This window comes from Geotrypetes seraphini, chromosome 10 (assembly GCF_902459505.1).
Source record: "Geotrypetes seraphini chromosome 10, aGeoSer1.1, whole genome shotgun sequence".
In the NCBI taxonomy this organism is placed as follows: Eukaryota; Metazoa; Chordata; class Amphibia; order Gymnophiona; family Dermophiidae; genus Geotrypetes; species Geotrypetes seraphini.
In genome coordinates this window covers 126023152-126037909 of record NC_047093.1, presented here as the reverse complement: position 1 = coordinate 126037909, position 14758 = coordinate 126023152, and the positions used below count along the sequence as shown (strand labels likewise).

At 40.0% G+C, this 14758-nt stretch overlaps 1 protein-coding gene across 2 annotated transcripts in view; it reads right to left on the bottom strand.

The window, feature by feature from the left end:
• TPR (translocated promoter region, nuclear basket protein) overlaps positions 1-14758 on the bottom strand; it is a 133600-nt gene that overhangs the window by 69176 nt on the left and 49666 nt on the right. For both annotated transcript variants that reach the window (XM_033961292.1, XM_033961293.1), the window contains exons 19-26: positions 14106-14240; positions 11769-11909; positions 10733-10901; positions 9196-9365; positions 7030-7182; positions 6018-6134; positions 1410-1613; positions 133-317 (exon numbers count right to left, since the gene is read on the bottom strand). In XM_033961292.1, the coding sequence (XP_033817183.1) occupies positions 133-317; positions 1410-1613; positions 6018-6134; positions 7030-7182; positions 9196-9365; positions 10733-10901; positions 11769-11909; positions 14106-14240 (1274 nt within the window). The remainder of the gene's footprint in view (positions 1-132; positions 318-1409; positions 1614-6017; positions 6135-7029; positions 7183-9195; positions 9366-10732; positions 10902-11768; positions 11910-14105; positions 14241-14758) is intronic.

The following is a 14758-nucleotide window of genomic DNA, read 5'->3' as shown; positions in this document are numbered from 1 at the left end:
TCAGTCAGAGGACTTCACCATCAAGTGTGGTTGCATTTCCCTGCTGTCTACGAAGAACACCTGTTACAGGTAAGCAACTTTGCTTTTTAATGAGGGTTAACCAGAAGTTCGATAGATAATAAACCAACTTACTTGAGAATTTCTAGGATTTGCTCTTGCGATTTCCCTTCTTCACTAAGTGAAACATTTAATGGCTTCTGTATGCTTTCTTGTACAGAAGACACCACCTTGTTACTCAGGCTTTCTATCTGTTCGTGCAGCAATCGGTTCTGTTTTTCTAAATCTTCACAGCGAGACTTGTGCTTGGACATTTCATCCTATAAATATACGAAGAGGTCTATCAACAATTTTGAAAGGTGAGAAGTTTAAAATGTGTTTAAACAGTGTTCCTCTAAGTTGATATGCTTCAAAAACAAAAGCTTTACGGACTCTTTTTTTTCCCCCAAAGAGTTCTTCATATTAGAATCTTACTAGGCGATAAAGCCCCATAAAGCAAGTATAGCAACTAGCCAAATCGAACTTCAAAACCTCTCTCTTTAAAGATGCTTATGAGTTTTATACCTATGCACATGAGACTCGGACAAAGGCCACATATCAGGCATTCCTCTTCTCCCTTTCTTTTTATATAATGTATCCCACTCATTTCCCTGTCTATTTGATTTTCTACATCTTCATACAAACAAAGCAGAAAGACTCATGCCCTGTTTAACTTTCCTCCTATCCAGGGCTGCAAAAGCAAGAAATTTCTTAATCATACTTTAGCGTTCCAAGCAACTTTTCACGACAAAGAATTTTGAGCACTACTGCTCACAGCTTACTCTTATAAACATTTTAGAACACAGCTGAAGACCTCTCTTTTCCAAGCATTTACTAACTAACTTATATTCTATTCCTGCATTATGTTTATTGTTAATAATCTTTTGTAAACCGCATTGAACTTATGGTTACACGGTTAACAAGTACAATGTAATGTACAGCGTTCCCCTGGCCATTCATGGTATTCTCCGACCGGGACTTCCTGTGCTAAAGTCAGGCTTCACCAATCAGGAGCTGCGTGTCAAAACAGCTCCAATTGGTGAAGCCCAACTTTAGCACAGGAAGTCCCTGTCGGAGCACACCAGAAGTGATTTCCTTCACTCTCCGGCGCTCCAACTGCCCTCTCCTTCTTCGCCAGACGAAAAACCGTATTCACGGTTTTTCGATATTCGCGGGGGTTCCTGGAACGTAACCCCCGCGAATATTGGGGGAGAACTGTAATGTAATGTAGCAAGTTTTGTCAGTAATATCTTGTAGTTTGTGTTTTCATTTCCCCGTTTTTATTTATATTTTAAATTTTGTACAATGTAAACCGCTTTGATAATTAAAGCGGTATTGCAAGACTAAATAAACTTGAAACTAATCAAAGTTACCTTCAGCATTCTTTCACATTCTTCCCAAGAGGCTTTATTCTCCAATAGCTGGGATTCAGCCTTCTGTGCAGCCTCCTCCAGCTTCTGCTGTATTGAAGAACTCTTTGAAGTCTGCTCCTTAATTGCCTGTAGAAGCTCCACATCAGCAGCATGAAGCATTAACTCTCGCTCGTACTTATTCTGAGCTTCTGCAGCAATCTTGGCCTAAAATGGAACACATCACCGACACTGAGTATTAATACCGACAACTATTTCTCTGACAGATGAGATTGAAAATCACAGATGGAACAGTGCAATTACCAACACCTATGGGGCACCTTTCTCTGCCAATTAACTGGTTACAAATACAGTTAAATCACAGCATTATGTTTAAGAGGTTAAACTGGAAATTAGGATAAGGTTTACAATTTTTTAAATAATAATAACAACTTTATTTTTCTATACCGCCATAGTCAAAGTGACTTCTAGGCGGTTCACATAGAAAGAAGGCTGGACAATCAGCGAATTACAAAATGCAAGAAGAAGGATGTTACATAATAAATTGGAGAAATATGGGGAAAGAATACCTGGGAGAGGTCATTTGATTAGGCAAGGAATTTGTCAAATAGAGCGGTTTGAATGTGTTGTAGGTCTGTTTGGCTTTATTTATGTGGTTTCCCAGCCAGGATTGCTGTCTGTTTGCTTGGAACATGAAGGTTCTGTCTAGGAAGGATTTGTATTTGCAGCCTGTGATCTTTGGGTATGCAAAGATGTTTTTGTTTCTGGTTGTACGTGTGGGGTTGTGTAGAGTGAAGTGTGTTTGCAGGTAGGAAGGTGCTAGGCCCCAGACTTGTTTGAAGCAGATACTAGCAAATTTGAACAGTATTCGCGCCTCCACAGGTAGCCAGTGTAATTTTTTGCAATAGGGGCTAATGTGGTCTTTTTTTCTCAGTCCGAAGATCAAGCGAACTGCAGTGTTTTGACCTAATCTTAGTTTAAACACATCTTGGAGCTTTCAAGGTACATGTAGGTTGGGATTTTTCTCTCTAATTTCCCTCCAATCAGATAGTTCCTCAGAGATCATCTCAATTATTTAATATACATCTTTTACCACTCTGAAAGCGAAGGACTTGACTGGGGCTCTAGTTTAGCCTGTGTTGAATAATCTGATTTACTTTGCTTTTTCTTATCATCCTCTATTACAAGTGGTCGTAGAGGGTATTGAATCAATACATCAGTGGCTCAAAAATTAGTCCCAAACAGGGATAACAAGCTTTGATTGTTCCTAGTATATCAGCCTTACTAAAGGTTCAACTTTGGATAGAATACCATGTAGTCTTCTGTTCAAGAATGAAATATTTGGGCCTTATGCAGGATGCAAACCTTAGTTTTTGACTATAAGTGAAGAACTCAAAGAACGTACTTAGATTGAAAACTTTGCTCCCAGTTAATTGCTATTAATCAAGCAAAGGGGATACAGGGCATTCCTTATTCGAATTGGGAATATAAACTCTCTGCTTATGCAGATGATATTCTGCTTTATTTGAGGAATCCGGAAACCACCATTCCATGCTTACTTGAATTGATAGAGAAATTTGGAAAGTTTTCAGGATATAAGATTAATTGGAGTAAATCTGAAGTCCTTCCGCTTAATGTTCACTGTGCCAAAGGTCTATTTGATTATTTTTCTTTTGTCTGGAAAGATGATGGTTTAAAATATTTAGGCATCATTATAAAAAACAATGTTGAGGATACGGTGAAGGAGAATGAAAAGCTTTTGTTAAAAAAAGTAACAGAAATGCGTGAGAAGTGGAATCCGTTGCATTTATCATGGTGGGGGAGAGTTCAAACTATTAAAATGATGATACTGCCTGTGGTTTGCTATCAAATGAGTATGATACCAGTTTTTTTTCAGGGGTCCTTTTAGAAAAAGTTAAACGGTATTCTTACGAAATTTGTTTGGTTGGGTAAAAGGCCAAGAATTGATTTAGTATCACTACAAAAATCAATTGTGGAGGAAGGGGTAAATTTTCCAAATTTTTATAGGTATCATCAAGCCTATATTCTACGTCAGGGTATGTATTGGATCCTCCCAGAGCTCATGGAGAATGTCCCAGATTGGTTATATTTAGAATGGCGACTCCTGTTTCCTTTACATCTGGTTCACTTGATTAGCATAAAGATACCTAGGAAATATAAAGAGAATAGGATTTTAATTGATACTTGGAAAACTTTACATTATGTTAGTAACTTATCAACTATTCCAATTTCTAAATCATTACATCAATCCATTTGGGTAAACTCCAAGATCAAAATCGGCGGATTTCAAATCGTCTGGAAGCATTGGATAATTGGTGGTATTCGAACTTTGAATGATATTATTTCAAATGGCTCACTGCTTAGTTTTTCACAATTGCAACATAAATATGGATTAAATAAGACACAAAGATTTAAGTGGTTGCAATTGAAGCAGGCTATTCAGGAGGGGTTCCCTGAATGTAAAAATCTAAATTATCAGTTTAGTTTGGAATTTCTATGCTTTCAGGCAGATTTCTTGGGACACCAAGCCGCACAGTGGTATAAATTGTTAAATGGGTATTTGAATAAAAAGCAAAAAAACTGGACTTAGGGATATTTGGAGCATTGAGATTAGGCATCAAATTTCTGCATCTCAATGACCACGAATTTGGTCTTGGAGAATAAGATCTACAATGTCGGCATCTATGAGACAAACTTGGTTTTTCTTACTACATAAGAGCTTTTTGGACCCCAGTACGTTTACAAAACTTAGATAGTTCAAGGTCTAATAGATGTTGGCATTGTAATAAGGATGCAGGGACTTTAGATCATTTAATTTATTTCTGTCCCTGTATTAAGTATTCTGGAAAACAATTTGACCCCAAATTAATTCTTTATTAGATAATTTTGTTGCCTTATCATATGATACAATTTTATTTGGAACTTCAATGAGATTTAAAAGTCAAATTTCAGGGGGCGTGGCTTGGAGCGCGCTAAACATGGAGGTGTGATCGATTTGCTCCGTTTTTCCAGGCAGCGGTTTTAAGATTATAAATACCATTTTCGCCATAATTGTGGTTTTGGGTGGTTCGCAGGCTGTGTGAAGATGGCCAGTACGCGGCAAGGGAAAATTGACGCGGCTTTTGTGACAGCCGGCACAGCAAAGCGAGTGAAACATGATCATGCGACACCCTCAAAAACACCACTTCCGGAGGAGGAGGAGATTGAAAAAAAAGAAATTATGGCTGAGCTTAAAAAAAATATCCACAGCAGATTCAAAAGAATGCTGAAAGTATTCAAGAGGTAAAGGAAGAAGTTTTAAATACAAATAAATAGATGGAGATTGCTAATCAGAGAGTTGCAGTTTTAGAAAACAGAGTGGAGCAGTTAGAAATAACTGCAGCCCAATCTAAAGATGACAACAGAGTTATTAAAGATTTACAAAAACAGCTGGTGGACTATGAAAATCGCGGGAGGAAGAATGTAAAAATAATTGGGCTAGCAGAAAATTTGGAAGGGGGGAATCCAATTCAGTTTCTGGAAAATTTGCTGCCAAAATTATTGCAACTGAATTCTAAGTACCCTCTAGAGATTGAAAGAGCACATAGGATTCCTTTTCAAAGATCTGCTAACAACTCTAAGCCCAGACCTTTTATTTTCAAGCTATTGAGATTTCAACAAGCCTTTGAAATATTAAAATTAGCAAAGGCAGATAAAAAACTTAAATTATAAAGGCTCCAAATTATTGTTCCTGCCGGATTTTGCAAAGAGCACTGTGGCTGTAAGACAGTATTTGAATATGAGGATGGAAGGCAGTGAGGGGGACATTGGAAGGAGGCACTGGGGGGCACTAAGGACATAGGAAGGAGGCACTGGGGGGCACTAAGGACACAGGACGGATGCATTGGAGGCACTAAGGACACAGGACGGATGCACTGGGGGCACTTAGGACATGGGAAGAAGGCACTGGGGGCACTAAGGACGTAGGAAGGGGTACTAAGGACATGGGAAGGAAGAACTGGGGTACTAAGGACATAGAATGGGACACTATGGACATAGGAAGGGGGCCACTGAGAGACAGGCAGGCATGGCAAAACAAAGAAACACAGGGGGCCAGGGAAACAGAGACAGAAAGAAAGATAGACAGGGGGCCAGGGAGAGACACAGACAGAAAGAATGACAGACAGACAGACAGTGTCCAAGGAGAAAGAGACAAAGAAAAAAAAAAAACCAAAATAGACATCTACTCTAGCACTTGTTTATGTAACAGGCTAAAATACTAGTAACTATTATAATCTGCTTGTCTTCAAAGAAAGAGGAAACATTATGCTTGGTTCTGGAGACAACATCGATAAAGGCAATCGTAAGAAGTCGCTAAAAAGGTGCTTGGACAGGCTCTGTTAAGTCATACAGAGTGGGAAAGATGTGCTCTCCACCAAGAAGAAAAGGATGATAAGTACACAAAGTAACACTGCATATAAAGTTAAACCATAAGGGGGTCAGTAGAAATGATAAAACTGGTGAGGGTTACTACTGGGATTTGTCGTGGTGTCGCCACTGGCTTTCTCACTAGACGTGAGGTTGAAATGAAGTCACTGAGCTGAAGCCCACCTGCTCCGCGCAGTCCCGTCTGCACTGCTGTTCATTATTCACAGCTGTATTTGCCCTCTGGAGGGCTTCCTGAAGTTCCGTCTGCATGCTTGAGAGACTCTTCTTCAGCTCTGTCAGCTACAGAAGAATATAAAGAAAATGAGCAGATCTCCAGACTGAAAACTTCAAAGACCATTTTGTCAACATTAAGAGATTCAGTGCGATTTACCGTATATACTCAAATATAAACTGGGATTTTGGGGCCAAAAATGGGGGTTCCGGTTTATATTCGGGTCATCCCCTAGTGATCATCCAAAACCCTCCCGGACTTCCTGCAGGCCTGCCTTAGGCCGAGACAGGAGGGATCCCTCCCATCTCCTGCCCCGGTCGACACTAATAATTACCAACCTCCCTCCTTCCCTCCCTCACGTACCTGTTCCCTGGTGGTCCAGCATGTATCCCGCACTGAATTCCTCCCGAAGATTGTAAATATAGTAGCCAGCATCGCACCTGGGCCGGCACACAAGAGCACGCAGGATTCGCAGTTCTCGCAGCAGCCTATCAAGGAGTGGTGCAGAGCCGGCCAACAGCACGAAGAGCTCGCTCCTGCGTGCCGGCCCGTAAGGGCATACTATATCCATTTCGCCCGCGCTGTTCACATTCCCCGAACTTTTGGGTATCACCTCACACAAGCGCATTTAAATTGAATTCAAAAGGGACTGGGATAGGCACGTGGGATCTCTTGGAGAGATCCAGAGATAATGATTAATGCAGATGGTCAGACTAGATGAACCTTTTGGCCTTTATCTGCCATCATGCTTCAATGTTTCTATGAATTCAAGAGAAAATATATTTCCACTTAATGCATAGTTAAGGCTGAATAAGAGTATCTGCACATGGACACGAGTCATATTTGAGAGAGAGTTTTGAGAGTTTCCTCCTGATTTTGACAGGTCTTTATATTAGTAACAAAATAATTATACTTAAAGATTGATCAGACATCTTCAGTGTGTAACATATAAACCCACTATACCTGCTCCTCCATATTTCCCAGAGCTCTGTGCTTCTCATCCTGGAGTTCCTGTTTCTCCTTCTCAGACTCCATCAATTTCTTTTCTAGTTGAGACTGATACTCTGCAGAATCCTTCAGACGAATTTCTATGGTAGCCCTGGCCTCCTCTGTTACCTTTTTAAGAAAATGGAATAAAAAAGGCTGATATTTTCCAGAGTACCATTCAATTTAAAAATAGTCCATTCGATCTGACGTACAAAAACACAATTGTCTTTAACCATTCAAAAACAGTACATATTAAAGTGTGTTTTATTTTTGTTAAATAATCAATCTTCCAATTGTTCTGGTCTATATCATTGCAGCATCTCTTCTTGTTAACCTTATCAGAACTTGCATAGAACACTGTTTTCAATACTGCTGAAATCTGAAAGAAAAAGTTCACTGGTCTATAAACCAAGTTACAGAATGTTACTAGTGTGTTTAAATTCAGTAGCATAACTAAACAGCAGCTCCAACTATCACAATGAAATGTAAACCTAGAATTTGCTGGACTGTAGGCCTGTGCCTGTACCACTATTTTTAGGCCTTGGGCCTAGTATAAAAAAATATTTTCCCTTCTGTCAGCATCTTGGAATTTCAAGCTGCTCGTCTGTTAGCCAAGGAGGCCCACTGCCTGAGAAATGCGTGATAAGGAAGATCTCTGTTTCTCCGAGAATCTCAGAGAGAGCGGGAGCCAGAAGGCCTTGAGCATGTGCAGATGCTCAAGGCCCCACAGCAGCCCAGTATAGATCAGCGACAGGCGTGGCAGGCCCTTTCGGCACCGGCACGTGTATGTCCTGTAGGTTGGTGCTGCACACCGGTGACCGCTCGAGGTAAGGGCCGCGGGGATGTGAAGCCTGTTCCTGGGGGTGGGAGCGCACTAGTTGCTTGGGGGGGGGGGGGGAGGTCTTTTGGGGATGTGGAACGAATCATCCGAGTTTCCCATACTTTCTATGGGGAAACTCACTTTGATATACGAGCACTTTGGTTTACAAGCATGCTTCTGGAACGAATTATGCTCGCAAACCAAGGTTCCACTGTATCTACCTACACATGCCTGTATTCAGGCAAGTTTGTTTTCTGTAGGAAAGAACCACATAATAAAGACAATTGCTTTCAGAACAGTGTGGCCATTGTCAATAAGCGAATAGACAAGCTAGAATTTTGTTTTCTGGGACCACTGATGGCTAGGCTAAGATAAAAATAAACCCCCAGACATACGAGATTTTATTATCAGCAATTGCATAGCACTAATCATCCTACAGGATGTTTGAATTTTTACAATCGTAGGGTTAAAGGAGACATCTCAAATTTGTGAAACGTACAAAAATCAGAAAGGTTTAATAGCCACTGTCATACAAAAATATGCACTTTTTAAAAATAAAATACATCCTAATCCCTCTGCAGTTTCTTTGCACACAGCAAGAAGAGAGACAATAAAAAGCATAATTACTCTGGGACCAAAGGACTTCGAGTATAACCCTTATTACACAAAGTGGCCCAAATGGTCCTTTTATCTACTCCTACTTCAGTCCATCATGTTATTTTCATAAGCCAATGGTTAAAATCTTTATGAAATTACCAAAATCTCAAGTTTATTATTATTAAGTTTCAAGTTTATTAAAAATTTGTTGTACACGCAATATCAAGTACTTCAATGCGTATAATAATTTAAAAATAGGGGACAAATAAACATAAGGTATAAACGTACAAATGTAATTACCAATACAAAAAGGAGAGGGGGATGAACTACAATCTTTAAAGAAAATAAAGAAACATTCAAGGAGAACACATCTGGAGGGTAATTAAAGAATAAATATAAGAAAATGGATAAATTTAGAAGAAAAGGTGGAAAAGTTTGCGACCTATACATAAGGTCTGATTAAGATTAAGTATTAGAGCATAAGACTTAATGTTAGACCAGTTATCCTATCTATGTCTCAAATGCGTCTTTATACAAGAAACTTTTTAAAGAACTTCTGAATTTTTCTAATGAGGGTTCATCACGTAAGTAATTTGGTAGGTTGTTCCAGAGCTGAGGGTGCTATAACCGAAAAAAAGAGTAGATCTCCTAGTACCTAGTTTAAAAGCTGGAATCATCATGTTTAACTCTTGAGCTTTATTTCTTGTGCTCTCTCGCTAGCCCACCTGTTTCTCTTTGTTGAGGGACTCCTCAAGACTGAGCACCACTGCTTTGTACTGTTCCACGTTGCTGCTGCTGGTCTTCAATCTCTCCTTCAGATCAATAATCTGTTCTTCCGTCTGCCTTAGCCGAGTTTTCAGTTCTTCTACATTCTCCCCATCAGTACTAGATTGTCCTGGTAGAAAGAAAAGTGGTCTTATTATAATTCTATTTTGTAATATTACAATGTTGTTTAGCTTAGAATCATTACTAGAAGACTAGCTGCATGTCCGAGGCTTTGTACAAAAGCTTCCCAAGAGTAGGATATCTGCTCAGCTACTTAGACACAGCCCCACAGACTCTATGTAGTCCCTACAAGAGAAGGATTGCTAGGTAAATGTTACAGCTGAGTTCTATAGAGTTTGAAGACATTAAAGTAGAGATTTAGCGATTCCACAATAAACGGAATTGCAAGAATCGATATGAGAGATAATGAATGCATGGACAAGCATATGAATGGAAAAGAAATCAAAAACAGAGCTAATAGAACAAATGCGTTGCAACCACAAGAAACCCTTTTTCAAAACCTGCAACACTTGCACTTCAATAAACCTGAATTGAAGGTGACGCCAAGATACTAGAATGACTTCACTGAGATGAGGTCAACACCAAAGAGATGAACTATTGATGTATGGACAGATCGCATGCCGGTAGTCTTCGCAGGATTCAATACTAGTCTGTGTGTTGTTAGCCAAGAGGCAATCGCTGCACTTGCCTGGCCCTTCCCGGAGTTGCTGCAGCAGAGGGAGGTAATTAAATGCCGCAGGCGCATGGCGGGTAGCAGGGGGGCAGTGGCAGGCTGTGGGGCAGGCATGCTTTGGCGTGGCAGGGAGGGAGGGAGTAAGGACAAAGGCTAGGTGGCAGTGAGAGGGAGGGGCACGAACTTGGGACATAGGAAGGAGTAAGGAAGGGAGGGAGGGAACAGAAAGGGACAATTGTTGGGCCTGAGTGTGTGAGTGAGAGGGAGGGAAAGAGATGGTGCACATTGGGAAAGGAAGATTAAATGGTCAGAAAGGAGAGAGAAATGCATGAGGGAGAGAAGAATGAGAGGAGAAATGTTGGATATGGTGGTGGAGAGGGAACAGAGGGATAGACTGATGGGGATGCGGCATGGTGTTGGAGAGGGGTGATAGAAGGAGAAATGGCATGGGGCTGGTGGGCAGTGGTGAAAAATGATCTAGAGGATGAGAGAGGAAGAAAAGTTGGACTCATGAAGGGACAGAGAGAGATGTTGGTTGGGGAATGGAATGAGGTCTGGAGGAGAGGATGCATGCAGGAGGCAGAAAGAAATATTGGATGCACAGTCAGAAGGAAGTGCAACCACAGACTCATGAAATCACCAGACAACATAAGTCTCAGGTCAGATATTCAGAGCAATACAGGCAGAAAATATCAGAGAAAAAAAATGAAGGCTTGTTAGAGAAAATCAGAAGGGGTGGAGCTATCATGAGATGAAGGAGGATCTGGATGCTTTTCATCTAGCAGAAAATCCTTTTAGCTTACCTTCGCCAACAGCTTGCTGTGATGTACGAGTTGCTAGCTGTGCTTCGGTGTTACTGAGCTGCTGCTTTAATGCAGCAATCTCCTTCTGAGCGTTCTTCATTAGCTCCTTTGTCTTAAGGTGAAGACTAACTTCAGAATCATACTGTTTTTTAATTTCTAAGAGTCGAATCTGTATAGAAAGAAATTGAATCTATAATCAGGAAAATGCAAAAAGCTGAACTCTTCTCTAACAGGTCTCTCCAGTTGACCAGGATTTTTGTATTTTGCATTATAACAAACACTACTGGATCTGAAATGAATATAAAATGATCTGATCTACAAGAAGAATAAAGATGTACGAAAGTCTTCAATTAAAACATCCAGATCAGATCATTTTATATTCATTTCAGATACAATAGTTTTTATTACATGTGTATTGTATATATTTTTACTTTTTATGATTTAATTATGCAATCACAAACGTTCCCATTATGTTTTTAGTATAATTCTGGATATCTAATTTCATTTAATCTTGTTATATTTTCATTATGTTTATTTCATTTTGTTGTATCACTTCATACTTTTTGTTCGCTGTTCTTCAAATATTCCTTCTGGTACATATAGCCTTTTATTTGATTGTTCCACGCTTTATGTTGCTATGTTTCTTATGCTCTGTTGACATTTTTATTATGGTTCATTTTTAATATTATTTTTAATATGGTTAATATTGTTCATTATTATTTCATTGTACTGTTATGCCATTTGAGATTATACTTTCAATGATATCATTTATATTGTTTTTTATTCATGGTAAGTATATTCTTTTCATACCAACACACCCCTGAGACAGGCCTCCATCTGGGGGCCGAAACACGGACTGTATCGGGTCATTGGTTGGATCCTTTCAATTAAAAGGACATTACTTCCATAGGACTTTTTATACATGTGCTCTTCCATTTATTTTGAATTTATAGAAATAAAAATGTGTTTGTCCCAAGGTTGACGTGTTCTATCCCACTCTGCTATGGTGTGTGCCCTAGGATTTGGTAGTACTCACATCTTGATTTTTACTAAGTAAATGTTTCTGCTCCACTTCATTTTCTAGTTTTTTCTTCAGATGGGTGACCTCCCGTTCTAGTTTTTCAATCTGGTTATTATATCTCTGTCTGATCTCAGTTTCTGATCGCTCCAAAGTCACCTGTCAGTGCAAAAGAAAACGTTTGCCATTAACATCAGGTGATGAAGGTTGCAAAAAAACACCAGCTTTAAAAAAAAAAAAAAAGAAATTTAGAAGAATCTGAATATCAACAAAGTGAATAGTACTCTCAGCAAAGTAAAAATGCAATCAGACTGAAGCAGTTACATTTTCCAATTAAATAACTATCTTTATGTTCTCTTTAATACACTAACTCAATGCTCACCAATCTTTTGTGACTGACTGCAAATCATGGGACTGTTGAAAGCACAAGACCCTGGTTAATGGAGCATCCACTTGGGTTGTGATCCACAGTTTGCCTAAGTGTTGTGCCCTCAGCCAAATTGAAATGCATTATATATCTAGTGAGAATGCCAACATCATGCCTCCTGAAGGTTTTGACCTTCCACAACAATCATACGGGTCATGTTTCCAAACTTTCACAAGTATTGTACAGCACAGATGTCCTCCATACTCTAGACGTGCATGGTGCGACTATGATGTTTAGAAGAGGCCAATAAATGCAGAGGTATGATTGAGGTTTTATTTACAGAATGGGGGGGAAGGGGGCAAGGAAGGGAGAAGCTACTATCAAAAACCCACTATTGCTTATGGAAGCAGTCTCATTGGCCTCTCTACTCAAGGGGTGGGTAGACCTTGAGAGGTCAAATTACTGGATGTTTGGTGGTTTTATTATTAATTAGGATTTGGCTCGTGCCTTTGTATGTAGAAGCTTATTCAGTTTCTCCTGCAGAGAACTGCAGGGCTACAACGGGATCCTTGTTGCATTCTTTTGCAAAGCACTATAGGTGGAAATGTGCTTGCTACAGAGGACGTGATTTTGGAGCATAGGTGCTCAGAGAACAAGGGGTTCATGAATTCTACCCATTGAAAGGATTTCTCTTACATCTCATTTGTTCTAGACAGGTCTGGTGAAAAGAACCATTTGGTTTTATCTGCTAATTTTCTCACGTTACCCCTCTCCTTAAATCACTTCAGTGGCTCCCTATCCACCTTCGCATACAATTTAAACTCCTATTGCTGACCTACAAGTGTGTTCATCCTGTAGCTCCTCAATATCTCTCCTCTCTCCTTATACAACTCCCAGAGAATTCTGCTCCTCATAAGCTGCTCTTAGCCGTACTTTTCTCTTCCACTGCCAATTCCAGATTATGTGCCTTTCATCTAGCTGCCATGTATACCTGGAATTATCCGCGTTTGTCCGCCACACCCCTTCCCTTGTTTAAAAGCAGACTGAAAACCCTCCTTTTTGATACAGCCTTCAATTCATAACCCTACTCCCCACTGCCTACCAATCTAGCCAGTAGATGAACCATTTCCCTTAACTGTATCCATGACATCCTGTTTATCTGTCTTGTTTGTTTAGATTGTAAGCTCTCTTCTTCGTGACGCTGTACAGCGCTGTGTACGTCTGGTAGCACTATAGAAATAGTAGTAGTACCAGACCAGTCCAAAGGTCTACTCTGAATTTACGTCCTTTTTGTTTTCCAGTTTAGTTGTTGGTTGTCGGTACATATAGCATGGTGGATTCTACCTAAAATCTCCCAAATGAGCATACAGGGACTTCCTCCCCCCAAAATCAACCCAAATCAGAAGAGGGGCATAACTCAACTGTTCTGTTTTGGTCTTGTAGACTACAAAGAAAGAAACTTAGCAGGCAAGACTAAATTTTACCCTTTCTTTTCACAGTGGAAGTATATGAGCTATGTACAACAGTACAGAGACTGTTCCCACAAAAAAAAAAAAACTGCCACCCCTCAAGTGAGGCAAACACCTGCTCACCAGAAGACTGCCTGTTCAGTCACCGTGAACTGCAAAGAAGTAGGTTTCTATCCTGGAATGTTCAGATGGTCCAATGCAATTTGACAAGGTACCCATCTACCTTTGTCTTCTCAGTACATACTCCTTCATAAAACTAATTTGCTCAGATGAATTTCCAGCATTAGCCAAGCAGACACTAAATTTTCCCATAACTATGCCATAGTAAAGGGGAATCATGTAAAATAGTCCCCTTTATTATTTATAGAGGGTAGAATTTAGGAGCAACCGGATATTACATCGCATATTCTATGAATGGTTTATCCTAAACAGAATGATATCAAGATGTTCGGCTCCTGAACATAGGATGAATCCCCCCCCCTGCTTCACTAGGGGTCATACTTCAAATCACACACTTACCTGAATAGACTGCAAATTTGTGAGCAGCAGGTTTTGGCCCCTTTGTTCTGCTAATAAAGACTCTCGTTCTTGGTTCAGACGAGCTTCTGCCATTTTCAAGATATCCTTCTCTTTCTTCAAGTTTTCTGCTCTTACCTTTGCGAATGCAAACAAATGGTCAGGTTTGATTCAATGCATAATTACACCGCATTACTTCACTATTTCACAAATGCACAAGCCCAAAAAAACTGTACACAGGAAAAGTGCTACCAGAGAGCGTGATGGTGCGATAACCTGGCTGCTCTAAGTCCTGGTCTGGAAGACTGCAGAGGGTACTCCGACATCTTCTCTTGACATCCAGCTCAAAGACACCTTTGGCACCATGACAAAGTACCGTGGAGTGGGAGAAAATACTTGCCTTAATGAGGGAGAGAGCAGTAACATGCAAATTGTATAGCTAATGAGGAAATGTAAAATCAAAATGAATCTTCTTGACCCCTTAGTACTAATTGGGTCACTGAAGCATTTTCAATGAATAAAGAGTGTAAATACATCCAATTTGCTGCATGAACTTTCACTCGAGTTTGGAGCTTCTATTAGTTCTGGGGGCAAGCTTACCCAACCCTCACCCACAACTTCTTTCAGCATTTGGGAGAGAGGATTGCTTGCTAGTT